The sequence below is a fragment of the Schistocerca nitens genome, chromosome 6, assembly GCF_023898315.1.
Source record: "Schistocerca nitens isolate TAMUIC-IGC-003100 chromosome 6, iqSchNite1.1, whole genome shotgun sequence".
In the NCBI taxonomy this organism is placed as follows: domain Eukaryota; kingdom Metazoa; phylum Arthropoda; class Insecta; order Orthoptera; family Acrididae; genus Schistocerca; species Schistocerca nitens.
In genome coordinates this window covers 711,993,737-712,010,183 of record NC_064619.1, presented here as the reverse complement: position 1 = coordinate 712,010,183, position 16,447 = coordinate 711,993,737, and the positions used below count along the sequence as shown (strand labels likewise).

Genomic DNA, 16,447 nt, shown 5'->3' with positions numbered 1-16,447 from the left:
CATTATCTATGAACCACTACAGTTTATAAGAGGAAGTATACTAATATGTATTTGCTTACGTTATTTCATGCTATGCATTATAAATTACGCCCATCACAACAATTACTCTGCGGAATTCAGGATGAGGCTGGCAACAGATAATTTAACCGTTTAACTGAAAGGTTTTTACTACCATTACGGAGACTAAAGTTTTCTCCTTCAAATAAAACAGTTTCAGTTGAAAATCTGAATGTGACGCAACGATTAAGTCTTTGATGTAACACCACATTATATTTCTAGTGTACTGTGCCTAGTGTATAAGAATTTCTGTTTATATTATTGTCCTACTCACCACTGCTTGCGTAGCTGAAACGTTCACAATACGTCACCTCTGCAGCTTCCTCGCTGACGGCATCTTCGTGCAGCCCTTCCACCCACCTGCAGCGCTCCCGGGCGCTCCCAAAATGCCTCAGCACCCACGCCGACACCAGCTCTTGCTTCTCCTTCGTGTACGATTCCTGCAACAGAAAAAGACAGTCATATTAATTCAGAATTACTTTCCCCGTTAATAAAACGTATACCTATCCCAACAAAGACCTTTCCCGTTCTTCTGTTATTTATCTCGTCTACACTTCCGTCCTGCAACAGATCAAGACACTGCAGTCAGTATAGGGTTAACGAAACGCTAGATCCGTTTAAATAGAAATTTCTCTCTATGCTGAGTATTAGATCATTGTTGAAAAAGGTGGCGTGAATGAAGAACGCACAGAGAATGCGAGCCATTGGAGGTTGGTCCGTGATGACCTTACAAACTTTCAGGGGTGACGGAGGGGGACAAATATATCAATCCAACAAATGGGGCCCTCGTCCGAAAACGATCGAGTCTAAATTTGCAAAGCGAAAATAGTTTTGATACCTCTGACAGTGGATCACTTCTACTGGAAATTCTTTGCTTTTCATATTTTGGGAGTAGGTAGTTTGAACCAAAACAACAAAAATATCCAGTAAACAAGGGCTCTAAAATACATACGTAATGAGCTATTAGTTGTTGTTCAGTAGAAGACATGTATTCCACAGTAGCAAAAGTTAACAACTGCTCATAGCTCTTCAGGTTTGCACTTTAGAGTCCATATTTAATGAACCATTTTTTTATTTATCGATTCTACTTTCTGCGCAAGTACGGACAACGAAGAGCCTGCTCCAGAAAGGCGACTGTCAGAGACACCAGAATAATTTTCGTTTATAACTTTCGACTCGCTCGTTTACTGGACATGGCCCCCTACCTCACGCTGATACATTTACCCTTTTCTGTCAATCCCGAGAGTTTGTAGCATCATTATGAAATCATCCTGGAGACTGTATATTATTCTCCAATTAAGACTTTACCGATAAGTACAATTTGTACACTGCTTGGTGAAAATGTTATGTACTTTGTTTGTTATTCAACACTTCAGCATTTATGGTTCTGATTGTTAATATATGAAATGTTGAATGACAGACAAAGTATGTTTATTTTAACCCATCTTCTTGCATCTGTAACTAATCGAAATGGACAGTACTCACACAGTCTTTTATCAACGTATGTTCATCTACAATGTGTGTATCAACGCGTCACGTAAAACGAGAAAGGCATGACACTTGCGAGATTTTACGTTGATTACGCATCTCTCATTATCCTTTGACGACTGTTGTGTGTGTATCAACGTACTATATAGAGGAATACAGACAGGAATTTTTCAGATTGTATCCTGGTGTGTAACATTCCAGTCCGTCGTTATGTGCAGGAAATAGCAACATCTAACTCGAGTCAATCTGTTCTAAAAATGCAGCATTTCTGGTTGACATATGAGAACACACCAATTTGAATGTTATCAGCCAACAGCTAATGCAGGTACAATTTGACCTATGTGATACGATACCCAGAGGGTTTATTGTGGCCAGCGGGCTTCATGACTTGGAATAACGTAGAGGTAATTACAACAGCTTACAACCAAGACAAATCTCTGAAGACAGTGGACATGAGCAGGAAATTGTAGTCATTTTAAATTTCATTGGCGAGGGACATGTCCCAGCTAAAAATATCAAAGGCATATTCCTAATCCCGTGTAACAGGAAACAGTCGGTGACGTTCCTGGCGAGTGTTACAAATAGACAGCACATAGTAAGCTCAGAGGTTAATTAGTTACAAAACTAAGTATCCAAGCTATCAAAATTTTTTCTAAGAAAATGTCATATTTGCTAGAAATAAATTACAAATTATTCCTATTCCCCATTTCCAAGCAAGTATTTCGAAAAACTGACCTTAATTTCAAAGGATATTGCAGTCTGAAAACCCTTCCTAAACATTTCCAGATGGGGAACCATCTGATTCACTACCAAGTCAGCTGCCATTTGACTGAAGAAATCTGGGCTGTGGATCCTACCTCGAAGTATCCACATTACTCTCTGTGCTAGAGAATGAAAAATATAAAGAGATGATAATTTCAAAATTTCACTTTGTACCACTTCCTTAATCGCAGAATGTCATTTCTTTTAGAGGTAGAGCCAAGGTTACATCGTGACTCATAGATTACACTACGTAGGCAGACTGAGTTACTATTTACAGCTAGTCTTATTTAAATTAAGCTTCCCTAGGCTTCTGTTGTGATGAGTACAATTAATCGTATATTACAATTTTCCGTCAGGTCAGAAATGATGCCAAGTTCTCTCTATCATTACTCAGTTAACTACTAATCAAAATAATGAAATGGCTAATGGACAAGTAGTAGCATCTTACATGGCTTTACAAAGATTTTGTAAGTTCTGTACATGTTTCTTTCAATACATACCGGGATTTTATTGGCAGGGCTCACTTCCCTAGCCTGACTGCCAGGTGTCGGCGCTTCTTCAGGATGAACTCTGAAATAAATTAAATATTCTTAGTTCTATTTATTCATAAATTTAAAATCGTTTTTACACAAATTATTCATACAAGGAATTACACATGTAGCAGCCATGGAAAACTGTTATATACTTATGATTACTTTAATATGATTAAAACACACATATTATTATCTCACACAAATAACCGAAATTCTTTGATACTTGAGTTATTGGTTCAATATGGATTTTGCACATTCTTCATATCCATTCTTTGAACATGATTGAGCTATTTCCCTACAATCAGAATTCTGAAGAATGACAATGAATATTCAAGTCCCAGCACACAGCTTCAGAACACAAATTTGGATAAGCCGAAAAGCCCCTCCCCCACTCACTCCAACCCTAGAGGTCACTGTGTGGGGCTGTAATTACAGCATATTCACTAATTCAGCTGCGCCACATGGTAAGTTCCACGCTGAAGAATTCTGCACACACGGCACAACAGGCCGGACTCACCTGCTGGTCCTCCTGGACCTGCGGCCTCGTGGCAGCCTAATGCAGAGGCAGCAGGCCAGCAGCCGCCGCAGCAGGCCGCGGCTGGTCTTGGCCTCCCTCACCTCCTCCTCCTCTTTGCCTCCCTCTGCCTCAACCACATCGCGGTGCTGCTGCGGCGGCTGCTGTCGGGCTGTTTCGCCTCCACCTTGCCTCTCTTGCACCTTACCTGCTGCCACGTTTGATACTACATATGTGAGCGCGGATCTCGGGGACGGCTCAGATTGCACGTCATGTCGGTAGCAGTGGCCTGTGAAATAAAAGTTCACCATCAGTCTAAACAACATCTATCTGCAAAAGCTCACTGTCATCTACTGCTACAAACTAATAATGTGTCATAATTGCAGTATGTACATAGACAGCTATAATACTTATCATTACTGCTCTTGCATGTCAGAAAAGGTGAATACATCTTATAGTACTTACTGCTACCCAACGTTGTCAACACTGTTAGTGGACAAATAATAATGAAGTTAGCACCATCTGTAAACAGAAATTTATTTGATGTGATAAATAGTTATGAACTAATCTAGTGTACGAAACACCAGTGATGACCATCACAGAGGGCTGTGTTATGCCCATTACCAGTACAGTATTTAGTGGAAATATGACTCACACTACGGTGGTTCTAAACCGGAGAGCTATGAAGCTTTCCTCAGCGTTTGCTGTAACTCTGTTACTACCACATGGATTTAGTTGAAAGTTCCATCGGGAGAGAGTTCACTCACTGACAGACGCAATTAATGGAATCTGTCCTTGCTACTTAGCTATCAGGCTAATGAAGAGACCATAACCAGTAAAAAATTCATACCCTTAAACGTGACCTTTCCTAGCATCACTCCTAATACAAATGATCGGTACAGTGCTTTTTGCTGCAAGACTAGCAGAACCGATCATCCTTAGCAAATATCACAGAATCCCCAGATCATGTTACGTATGAAGCAAACTACAACACAGTAACAGAGACGTTGCAACGCTACATTCATTTCGTGTTTACTATAGCAGACGCAGATGGGATATGGAAACAAGTTGCTGATATCAAACGCAACCTCTGTAACAAAGCCACTTCATCAAAACCGTTACACTACTTCAGTCCTTACTACTTGTATCCTCAGCACACAAAAAGGTACTCACGATATTTGAACAAGACCTCCACGTCTTGCTCCCGTACAGGTCGTAGAGGTGGAACGGCCCTACACTCTGCATCAGCACTCATCACCTGTAACAGAGATATGGAATGCAATGAGTAATGGGCATTACGCTAAACTGCAAGACACGGAAGTTTATGATAAGCAGTAAATGTTTGTAAGACGCTCGGCAAAAACGTTTGATCGATATGCAATACTGCAATCACTCCAATTAAGTGATATTAGGACAAAACGATATGTGATGTTGTTAATGTGAAAAAAAGTAAGAACCCTAGCTTGCGTGGATGTACTAAGGAATTGCTTTAGCTATATTTTGTAAATCATGACGATAGCTTCCGTACAGGGCATGTCAGTGGAATGGACCTACATTCGCCAGAAGTACTTACGACCTGGAACAGAGAGACAGAATGCAATGAGTGTGGAGTATTATGCTATATCAAAAGCGACGGTATTTTCTCAACAGTAGTCAACGTTTTGTAAAACTCACATCAAAATTTTTGTCAACGTTCAGTTCAGTAATTATTATAAAAAAGCATTTTAACACATACCATCATTAATAAGAACAAGATAAAGCGTTCTTGCACCGATGTGATAAGTGAAACTTTTAAGATTATTCCGTAAATTACGTATAAAGCACTTCAAACGAATGATTAGTACTCATATATCTAGTTATGTACCTACCTCCTATTAGTTTACTAAATAATATCACGGAAAAGGATTTTCTGAAGTGACGTTATATATTTTATTTCTGTGCCTGCAGAGCTGCAAATTATGTATTAGTGTCCAATGTGCATAAAGAAACGCAACAGGACCACAAAACTATTTGAAGATGCACGTGTTAATTGCGGTCGAATATTTAAATACGGTTTGCAAAAGTCTAGTACGAGGCTACTTTTTATTCGAATTATTTTACGAACCAGAATTACAAAAAATCGAAGCACTCAATCACCCACACTCGGTCGTATGAATTACAACCTACTGCTTTCCTAACCGTGTCATTTTGTAACATTTCAATACAACGCAATTAAAGACAGAGAAGTGTTTTATTGTAAGTGAGCAGCAGGTGAGGGGGCCGATCAACAAGGGGGAACCTCAGTCGCCGTGCTGTCTTTTACTATGTTGCAAATTAAATGGCGAGGACTGCAAATAATATCAAATTACGTGACATACGTTGCCATTAACAATAATCGACATTTCTTCTCATCTTCGTTGAATTTTCTTGCGTTTTGATTATAAAAGTATTTCAAAATTCAAACGAATTCAACGTTTCTAATCGAGATTGTCTACCGACACCAATTTGTGTGGTGCATCACAAAGTTTGTGTTTCTAGCGTATGCAACCTGAAAAGGAATGTTCTTTTGAATAAACAAAAATGGAATGGACAGTGTGTTGAAAGGAGGATATAATATAAACATCAACAAAAGCAAAACGAAGATAATGGAATGTAGTCGAATTAAATCAGGTAATGCTGACGGTATTAGATTAGAAAATGAGGCACTGAAAGTAGTAGACAAGTTTTTCTATTCGGGCAGTAAAATTTCTGATGATGGTCGAGATAGAGAGGATATAAAATGTAGACTGGAAATGGCAAGGAAATTGTTTTTGAAGAAGAGAAATTTGTTAACAACGGGTGTAAATTTAAGTGTCAGGACGTCTGTTCTGAAAGTATTTGCATGGAGTGTAGCGATGTACGGAAGTGAAACATGGACGATAAACCGTTTAGTGGTCTCGCGGTTCTAGGCGCGCAGTCCGGAACCGTGCGACTGCTACGGTCGCAGGTTCGAATCCTGCCTCGGGCATGGATGTGTGTGATGTCCTTAGGTTAGTTAGGTTTAAGTAGTTCTAAGTTCTAGGGGACTGATAACCACAGCAGTTGAGTCCCATAGTGCTCAGAACCATTTGAACCATTTTTGATAAACCGTTTAGACAGGAAGAGAATATGAGGTTTTGAAATGTGGTGCTACAGAAGAATACTGAAGATTAGATGGGTGGATCACGTAAATAATGAGAAGGTACTGGATAGAATTGGGGAGAAGACCAAGTTTAACACCGGAGGGAAGCAAGAGGGGTAATAATCGTAGAGATGAATACACTAAGCAGAGTCAGAGAAATGCAGGTGTCAGTAGTTACTCAGAGATGAAGACAGTTGCACAGGATAGAGTAGCATGGAGGGCTGCAACAAAGCAGTCTTTATACGGAACACCAGAACAACAACAATAACAAAAAAATTTCGCTACTTGGCTTACCATTCCGTAAAACAAATTAATATACAAACAATTGCAATGTGCTACTAATAAGTTGTTGTTCGCTATCTCACAGAATATAGAAGCTGCAGGCTAATAATTCATACTGACAGATATAAAATCAGATTGATTGCACCATCTACAAAAATCTGTGGAAAATTTGTCGCAAAACTGTCGCTGTTGCCAGTATCAAGTCAATGTGAAGAAAAGTGTTCTAATACATCGAGATGAGGAAAACTAGGGCGTCTTTATTATAACGCAAACATCCTGGTTTCATGACGGCTCTTTTCACAACTATTGGATAGCAGTTACACGAGTTGTATTACTCTGATATACTTCATACTCGACTGTTACCTAAAGTCAGGATTCTTCAGGCTAGGTGAAGTAGAACTGTACCGATAAAATTTCGGAGGTCTGACAGGGACATTTTTTCATCATTTTGGTATCAGTGATCTACGAGCTCTGGTAGCTTTTCACCGAGTAGTTGCATTTCGTTTGGTTTCCTACTCCCATTCCTGTTTGTATCTGTATTGCACGGAAATTATATGCGCAACATTGTAAGTGCCCACTGTACGTGTTGCGTGTCTTGTTTGGAAACAACTTTGTACCATTTATTTATTGCACTTTCTGTCGATAATTATAAGCCCGCTAGACTCTTCGTCCTCAATGTTGTATTCAGTACGATTTAGTAATTTTCTGCCTCGGTTTAGATTTGCGACAGTGTCACACTGATACACAGCAGTGCGAATAAGTTTACTGACGAAGAACAGGCCGACTTTCCTCTCGTGTCCGGGCTGACTGCCCACAAGAATTTCAGGAGTTCGGATTCGCTCCGTATTTTGGGTCTCATGTCTTCACTGCTTTACCTTGAACATAGGTAATTCAAATTGCTGCTGACAAGAAAGTAAAATATATTCACACTGTCATCTTAGACCGCATCACCTGTACGAAGGTTGCCTTGTAATTTTGTAAGTTACCTTAGTTCATGTTGTTGATTACAAGCGCTCGCTCCATAGGCTGACTCACACTTTAACGGTCATAATTACACACGAGATGAAAGATACTGAAATTAGTACTACGTGATACGAAATAAATAGCCGGTAATGCGATAAACACGTTGACCGGTAATTCGATAAACACGTGACGTCTCTTTAAACTCAATTGGTAATTTGCGGATCTATCTTAACGAAAACGTATTTGCTTACTACCCCTCAAAGCTAGTTTCAGAGGTAACTCATGAACACCTGCGGTATTTCTGTTCCTGCACATTTTCTAGTCCTTCCATGTTACTGTGTTCTTAAATTGTTGTGCTTTCCTTAGCAAACATCAACATGTCTTGAAGGTCGACATACAAGTTTAGGGGTATAGGACGAAGGTGTCTGCTGCAGTGATTAGTGTTTCAGATCTAGATATATTTACGATTGAAACCGGTAAATAAATATATAAATTTAGCGACTCAGACGGTGTTTTCTATCATGATACAGCGGTTACGCTTATCCCACGACATTATGATCTGTATTACGCAAAATATTTGTCACGAAAACGGACAACCAAAAGTAACATTAGACACTCGAATGCACAGCAAAAATTTCAAATTTTTATTAATTACGTAAAATTCGTGAATGACAATGAAGTTACAGTGGGGAAGACAGTTTCCTGGCCCAACCTGCAACATAACTGCATAGATGTAAGCGAGATAAGAATGATGGGAAAACTTCTAGGCAACAACAGAAAGCCGGAGAAGACGTACACATGTCAGATACTGGCCTTGAGAAGTTCAGGAGAAAATATTAGCTCTGTCTGAGATAAGAGAGGATAGGGTTAAGATGGAAATGAGTTTCAACTGATCACATACTATCCCGCCGATTATATCTAAATACACGATACTGAATATAATTACTCATTAATTTTCACGTATATCAAACCAAAAAAAAAAAACCCATAAACATCTCAAGTAATATACATCTGTTATAAACATAGAATGAAATGGATCTTTTGTGAAGATTTTTTCCTTGTAATTAAAACAACTGTTTTATAAAGGATTTTGACTTATTTACACAGCCTACATCATAGACGGTATAACTGTTGAGAAAGGTAATTCACGCAAAGCAGACAACACCAGTTCATGTAGAACAAATACTGAAAGGAAAACGAAAATCCGAAAACAAAAGAGGCTGAACACTATTTTCTGTTATTTTCAGAATGTGAATACGTTCCGTCACTTGATTTTAGATTTATAGCTGAGTTTAAGACTGCTTTGCATGCTTTTCCTGTAACATAGCTGTCTGTGAATTTGCAGTTATAACGTTTCTAGGTATATAACGAAAATAATGACATTCCGAACAAAGTATCCAGTAAGCCACAAATCTGTTTTAGATAATTCATTTTTAGAACAAATGTTTCAAGTCTGTTACTTACACTAGACACATGCAGGTGGGGTATACTAAGTCCATCCCAGTGGGTATGGGGTGTGACAGGAAGGACATCTGGCCATCTGGCCATTGCCAAATATATGGTAACAAGGCCGACACCGCACTAAATTGGGACAAAGGCCCAAAGGAAATTAATGATGATGGATGATGGTGATTCCTTTGTTACACAATGCAAATGAAACTTTGGAGACCGCAAAAAGAAAGAACAGAGACGTGTTTGGAAAAGAAGGAACATAATTAAATATTTTCAACATGGAAATCAAATGAATCGTGCAAAATCGACACAAAACCTCATGAGAATGAGAGATTCCACAGAAAATCATGAACTACAATTCGAATGGGAAAAGAGTTGTTCGAGGACTTCCGAAAATATTGAAATGATTCTGTTTGTTAAGTTTGGAATGGCCAATAGCCTAATTCTTACAAAAAAGATGATAATGTGGTCTGTATCCATTGGCGTAACGCGTTTTTGTTTTATCGTTATTGGGTAAAGGGGATGGTGAGATCGCATTCCTGACTATGGTTACAAAGTTAATGTTAAGTTTGTGCTTATGGGTACCCAACCAATTACTTTCAGACTTGATCGTATGGCCCATTTTTGGATGTACCATCTTCTTGAGTATCTATAAAACTGAAGTTAAGAAATACTTTTAGTGTTTCATTTATTCCTAACTCATATTTGCTGCGAACATTGTAATATTACTGATGTTAGGCAAATGGTATTACAACCGGTGTCTGCTGACATAAACATGAACAAAGATTACAAACCACATATGCAACGGTAGTTTGACGTGTGAGATGCGCAAGAAAAGGTAAAGGTGCACTTACCCCGTCTAAGGCCTTTATACTGGAAGAGTTCCCGTGAAAAAAGGTGGGATTTGAACACGGCGAATAATTAATCGGATGTGGATAAAGACCGACACTGCTTCTTCGTAATGTCCTGTGTTTCATAAACGAAGTTGATGGATATTTTCTTTCACTCGGTGCAATTTTTAGCCACAGTTTCGGAAATGGATATATAGCCGGAAAAAACGCGAAGAGATCGATTTTCAACTGCTACCGTGTAGTATCACCAGACTGGCTACGACGTACATCAACGAATTACCAACTGAACGTACAACGGATGAGTTGCACGCGCTATAAGTTCACGTCAGTTCAACAAATTATTAATGAAACTCAAAATAGATACAAAACGGAAGCTACAGTGATTAAATCCTTGCATTCCGAAACGTGTATCAACAATAAGGGAATTTTGATAGTCATACGTAACGTCTTTTACATGTCTGTTTACGAACTGCATAGCACAAAAAACCACGCAAATCGACCCGCATTTCAAGCAAAGAAATAACGACTACACCTTGTTTCAGTATCTTTGTCGTTCATAATCAGTAATATCGTTGGATGTAACTTCCAACGTCGCTGAGTCCGTTTTAAAGTCGTTTTATGAAAGAGGAGCGGTGCACACTGCATCCGAATTCTGTAGCTTCCAATCTGTGCACTTTCCACTGCTACGGATCTTACCTGACACCGTGTGCAACATATCACTTACCTTTCCGTACTCGTGCCACGGCACGTAGTACGGCTTCCGCTTCGCCTCGGGCACAGCGACAGGAACACTTCCGACGCGCTCCGCCATCTTGAAGCAAATGAAAGGGTGCGTTTCCGCGGATATGATCTTAGCGATCGTCAACTGTCATTCATTGTTGCGTGTGGCGTCTCTTCTGCAATATCGATCGATGTTATTGTTTCTGGAGGATTAAAGGCGAGCCGTCACACGGACTGCATGCCCACGAATAGCGCCTGTAATCATTTCAGAGTGTTAAGCCGGGCCGGCCGCGGTGGTCTCGCGGTTCTAGGCGCGCAGTCCGGAACCGAGCGACTGCTACGGTCGCAGGTTCGAATCCTGCCTCGGGCATGGATGTGTGTGATGTCCTTAGGTTAGTTAGGTTTAAGTAGTTCTAAGTTCTAGGGGACTGATAACCACAGCAGTTGAGTCCCATAGTGCTCAGAGCCATTTGAACCATTTTTGTTAAGCCGGAGTGGAGATTCTCGCACGTGAAATGCTAAACCCTCATACTTCCACTCAGCAAGTATTTAAGGCTTCCTTTACGCTGTTTGAGTTGTTTATGGGAATAACTAACCACATCCGTTAGCAAAATGTGAGCTTTGTCGTTAATTGACATCCAAATATAATATGTGTGTCGAAAATTGAATGTAACTTTGAAGTAAATAGGGTCGATCTAAAATCGTTACCACTATCCGAGAAATTATTAGTTGTCTTCTTGCCGACGCGTTAAACAGCAAGTAATATTTAATAGAACCATATATATAAACGGCTTTCTATCCGATCTTTACATTTAATGAAGATAGTTTCTGGATAATTGAAACTGTTCATTCGAAAAGTTATTTTTTTGGTTGTAACCACGTATTTTATCTCACTTATTTGATGTTTTCCCTTTGAGAATGCTATATGTCTACATCATCACCTAGAAAGAGACGTCACAGCTTACGAATAGTTTGAGGTAAAGCCATGAAACTTAGTTTTTGAAATGATTTTCACTCAAAACAGTAAGTGACCAGAAAGAGGTATGAAATAAATTTTATATGTAATTCAAATTCTGAGTAAAAAGTAACAATAATTCCACTTTTCCTTTCACATGCGAAACGTACCGTACTCTAAAATTTCTACTAATCATTCTACAAACGACGACCTAGAGGTGAAGATAATATGTACAACCATTCCCGTTAGAATATCCAGTTCGGATATTAAGCTGAATGGTTGTAATGCACAACAGAGTCGGTTAAAGGTGGTTGTATTGCTAATGTAAACACAGATTTTTGACTATACAAAGGCAAATCACTGCTGCTGCCAGGCAAAACACCAAGTGCAAAGTTTTCATAACAAATTGTGCTGTCGCCCTGCAGGAGAAGAAGTGGAAATACGAATGAAACGGTAATCCTTTGTGATTGGTGTTTAATGTCGCACCACACGCGTAAAAGTTTCTTGAGTACTGCGTGTGCCGAGTTATGGGAAATTGTCTTGTTTAAGTAATAACCTTCCCACAAGTTTCGTACCAGATTAGTATCCAGAAAAGCGTTGGCAATTGTACAGCGCCGCTCCTTGTTGATGCAACTCATTTAAATTACAGGTGGGCTGTAGCTGTGATAACATTGTTGGCCAGTCAGTCAGTCAGTTTCTGTTACTGAATGCGTAACCTGTGCATTTGTCCACATGATTAGCGGTTTTCATACACTACCAAGATATGTCTTACCTACTACCAAATCACGTCTTTCACATATTTAACGTTAGATTTACAGTGATTATGCAAATCTGGGTAAGGAAAATAAACTGGAGTGACTCAGACTGTTTTGCATTCTGATGCCCATTTCTTACTATACTCTGTAGCCGTTCGGGACAACTTTTTATATAAATTCTCTAGGAACGTCATCATTTACATTGAAGGTATCGCTACGTGTTTTCTGTTGTTATCTCTGCCAGTTGCCCAATTAACTGAACCACCATGCTTTGCAAGAGCAATTCTATGAAAAAAAAAAAGAGCGGCCATGAGGCATAGCGCATCATAACGCACCTATATTAAGTAAGAAATGAGAGCGGGCAGCAGCTTTCAACAGCGAGTCATGGTTATCGTTACGTCTGTGGTCGAAAGGCATCAGCTTCTTACGGACTATGAAATTATCTGGTAGTTAAAACATAATTTCGAAACAAAACTGTGGTTATTATGCTTTTTACGACTGTCATTAATTATTCCTGATTTGTTTAATAATTTTAAACCACTCAGCATGCAAAATCCGGGAATCATAGAGGGTGGGTTTATTGGTAATTGGGAGCTCCAACGTTATGCGCATTATGGGGCCCCTTAGGGACTTGCGTGACTAGAAGGGAAAGAAAACCATTGTGCAGTTCGTGTGCATACCGGGTGGAGTCATTCCAGGTGTGGAAATGGTCCTCCCGGATGCCATGAAAGGCACAGGGTGCAGCCAGCTGCAGTTGGTTGCTCACGTCGGTACCAATGATGTGTGTCATTTTGGATCAGAAAAGATTCTCTCTGGTTTCGAGAGGCTAACAGAAGTTATAAAGGCTGCCAGTCTTGCTTGCAAGATGAAAGCGGAGCTGACCATTAGCAGAATAGTCGACAGGACCGATCGCGGAATGTGGTACAGAGCCGAGTTGAGGGTCTAAATCAGAGGCTCAGACGGTTCCGCTACCGTGTAGGCAGCAGATCCTCGACTTGCGCCAAAGGTTGAATGAGTTTCGGGTTCAGCTGAATAGGTCAGGTGTCCACTATACGCAGGAGGCGGCTACACGGGTAACAAGGGCTGTGTGGCGTGGACGGGGCGGTTTTTTACGTTAGAGGCTCTCGGAAAAACACAAAAAGGGCTTCAGTCACAAAGGGTGCAGGCCTAACACAGGAAGAACGCAGATACAGGAACCATTGGTATAACAGTTGTAGATTGTCGTACCTGTGTTGGGAAAATACCAGAGCTCCAAGCGCTAATTGTTATCACTGATGCTATAGGCACTGAAAGCTGGCTAAAGTCGGAGATAAGCTCAGCGGAAATTTCTGTGAAGAAACTAACGGTGTTCCGAAAGGATAGGCTAAACACGGTTGGCGGTGGCGTGATTGTTCCTGTTAGAAGTAGTTTAACTTGTCGCGAAATTGAAGTAGATACTTCCTGTGCGTTAGCATGGGCAGAGGTCATTGTTGGCAATCGGAATAAAATAATAATAGGATCCTCTTATCGAACTCCCAATTTAGATGATACAGTGGCTGAAAGGTTCAAAGAAAACTTGAGTTTGATTTCAAACACGCACCCAAGTGATACGGTAACAGTTGGTGATGACTTTAGTTTACCCTCAATATGTTGGCGAGATTCCGGAGGTGCACATAAAATATCATCCGAAATTGTGCTAAACGCATTCTCTGAAAATTATTTCGAACAGTTAGCTCATGAGCCCACGCGAATATTAAACGGTTGTGAAAACACACTTGTCCTCTTAGCAACAAATAATTCTGAGTTAACAACGAGCATCAAACCCGATTCAAGGATTATCGAACACAGGGTTGCCATAGCAAGATTGAATATTGTAATCGGTTAATCCTAAAAAAAAAAGCGAAAACTTTACCTATTCAAAAAAGCAGATAATAATTCACTTGACGCCTTCTTGAGAGACAATTTCCACTCATTCCAAATTAATAATATAACTGTAGACCAGATGTGGCTTGAATTTAAAGGCATAGTATTGGTTGCAATTGAGAGATTTATACCATATAAACTAACAAACGACGGAGCTAATCCTCCTTGGTACACAAAACGAGTTAGAACACTGTTGCAGAAACAACGCAACAAACATGCTAAATTAAAGAGTTGCAAATTACCCAAGATTGGCGATCTTTTACAGAAGCTCGAAATTTAGTGCGGACTTCAATGCGAGATTCTTATAACAGTTTCCTCAAAGAATCTTTGTCTCGAAACCAGGCAGAAAATACAAAGAGATTCTGGTCGTATGTGAAGTATGTTAGCGGCAAGAAACAATCAATGCCTTCTCTGCACGATAGCAATGGAGATTCTATTGAAGACAGTGCTGCCAAAGCAGAGTTACTAAACCCAGCCTTCCGAAATGCCTTCCCAAAAGAAGACGAAGTAAATATTCCAGAATTCGAATCGAGATCAGCTGTCAACATGAATTACGTAGAAATAAATATCCTTTGAGTAGTGAAGCAATTTAAATCAATTAATAAAAGCAAGTCTTCTCGTCCAGTCTGTATACCAGTGAGGTTCCTATCGGAGTATTCTGATGCAATAGCTCCATACTTAACAATCATATACAACCGTTCGCTCGACGAAAGATCCGTACCCAAATACTGCAAAGTTGCACAGGTCACACCAATAATCAAGAAAGGTAGTATGAGTAATCCACTAAATTACAGGCCCATATCGTTAACGTCGATATGCAGCAGGATTTAGGATCATATAGTGTGTTCAAACATAATGAATTACATCGAAAACAAACTGTCTGTTGATACAAAGTCAACGTGGGTTTAGAAAACATCGTTCCTGTGAAACACAACTAGCTCTTTTTCACATAAAGTGCTATTAACAAGGGATTTCACATCGATTCCGTATTTCTGGATTTCCGGAAGGCTTTTGACACTGTACCACACAAGCGGCTTGTAGTGAAATTTGGTGCTTATGGAATATCGTCTCAGTTGTGTGACTGTATTTGTGATTTCCTGCCAGAATGGTCACAGTTCGTAGTAACTGACAGAAAGTCAACGAATAAAACAGAAGTGATTTCTGGCGATCCCCAAGGTACTGTTATAGGCTCTTTGCTGTTCCTTATCTATATAAACGATTTGGGAGACAATCTGAGGATCCGTCTTAGGTTGTATTATGGCGAAACATGGGAGAGAGTGTCACAGAAATGATACAGGATTTGGCCTTGACATCATTTAAAGAAAGGTGTTTCCCGTTGCGGCGGAAACTTTTCACGAAATTCCAATCACTAACTTTCTCCTTCGAATGCGAAAATATTTTGTTGACATCGACCTACGTAGGGAGAAACGATCACCACGATAAAATAAGAGATATCAGAGCTCGTACGGAAAGATATAGGTGTTCTTTCTTTCTGCGCGCTATACGAGACTGGAATAATAGAGAATTGTGAAGGTGGTTCGATAAAACCTCTGCCAGACACTTAAATGTGATTTGCAGAGTATCCATGTAGATGTAGATGTAGATGCAGAATAATGGTGTGAATGGGAAGTAAGATATTTTATTATTATGCTTATTGACGAAGTACACATAAGCGTGAGAGCTGTGATTGTACAGAAAAAGTAAATTATTGCCTCAAAGATATTTTGTAATGTACAACAAACCATGTTATGGAATTGGGAAAACAAGAAATACATTTTGAAAATTCTGTTATTTAACCCTCTGTTAGAGAGGTGGATACTATAAGACCAACAGAAAGGAGGGCTGGGGGATGCATTACGTTGTTGGAAGTGTGTTAGCGCTCGGATGTAAGGAGTTTATATAGTTTGAAACGGAAATGAGGGAAAGAAAACAGACGGACTAAAGTACATGGTAAAATGGTTATCACAATGACAGCTTCGAAGTATATCATCACAGTTGAGATCAATGTAAATCAGTTCAGAGTTGCATTAATTAAACGCTAGTGACGATTCGGCATTGCAGTCTATTCGACAAT

General features: G+C 39.7%; 1 protein-coding gene across 1 annotated transcript in view; it reads right to left on the bottom strand.

Moving 5' to 3' along the window:
- Window positions 1-323: 323 nt before the first annotated feature.
- LOC126263585 (uncharacterized) overlaps window positions 324-16,447 on the bottom strand; it is a 175,970-nt gene continuing 159,846 nt past the window's right edge. Inside the window, exons 3-6 of the mRNA XM_049960678.1 lie at window positions 10,738-10,852; window positions 3,358-3,643; window positions 2,808-2,877; window positions 324-497 (exon numbers count right to left, since the gene is read on the bottom strand). Of these exons, the coding sequence (XP_049816635.1) occupies window positions 324-497; window positions 2,808-2,877; window positions 3,358-3,643; window positions 10,738-10,852 (645 nt within the window). The remainder of the gene's footprint in view (window positions 498-2,807; window positions 2,878-3,357; window positions 3,644-10,737; window positions 10,853-16,447) is intronic.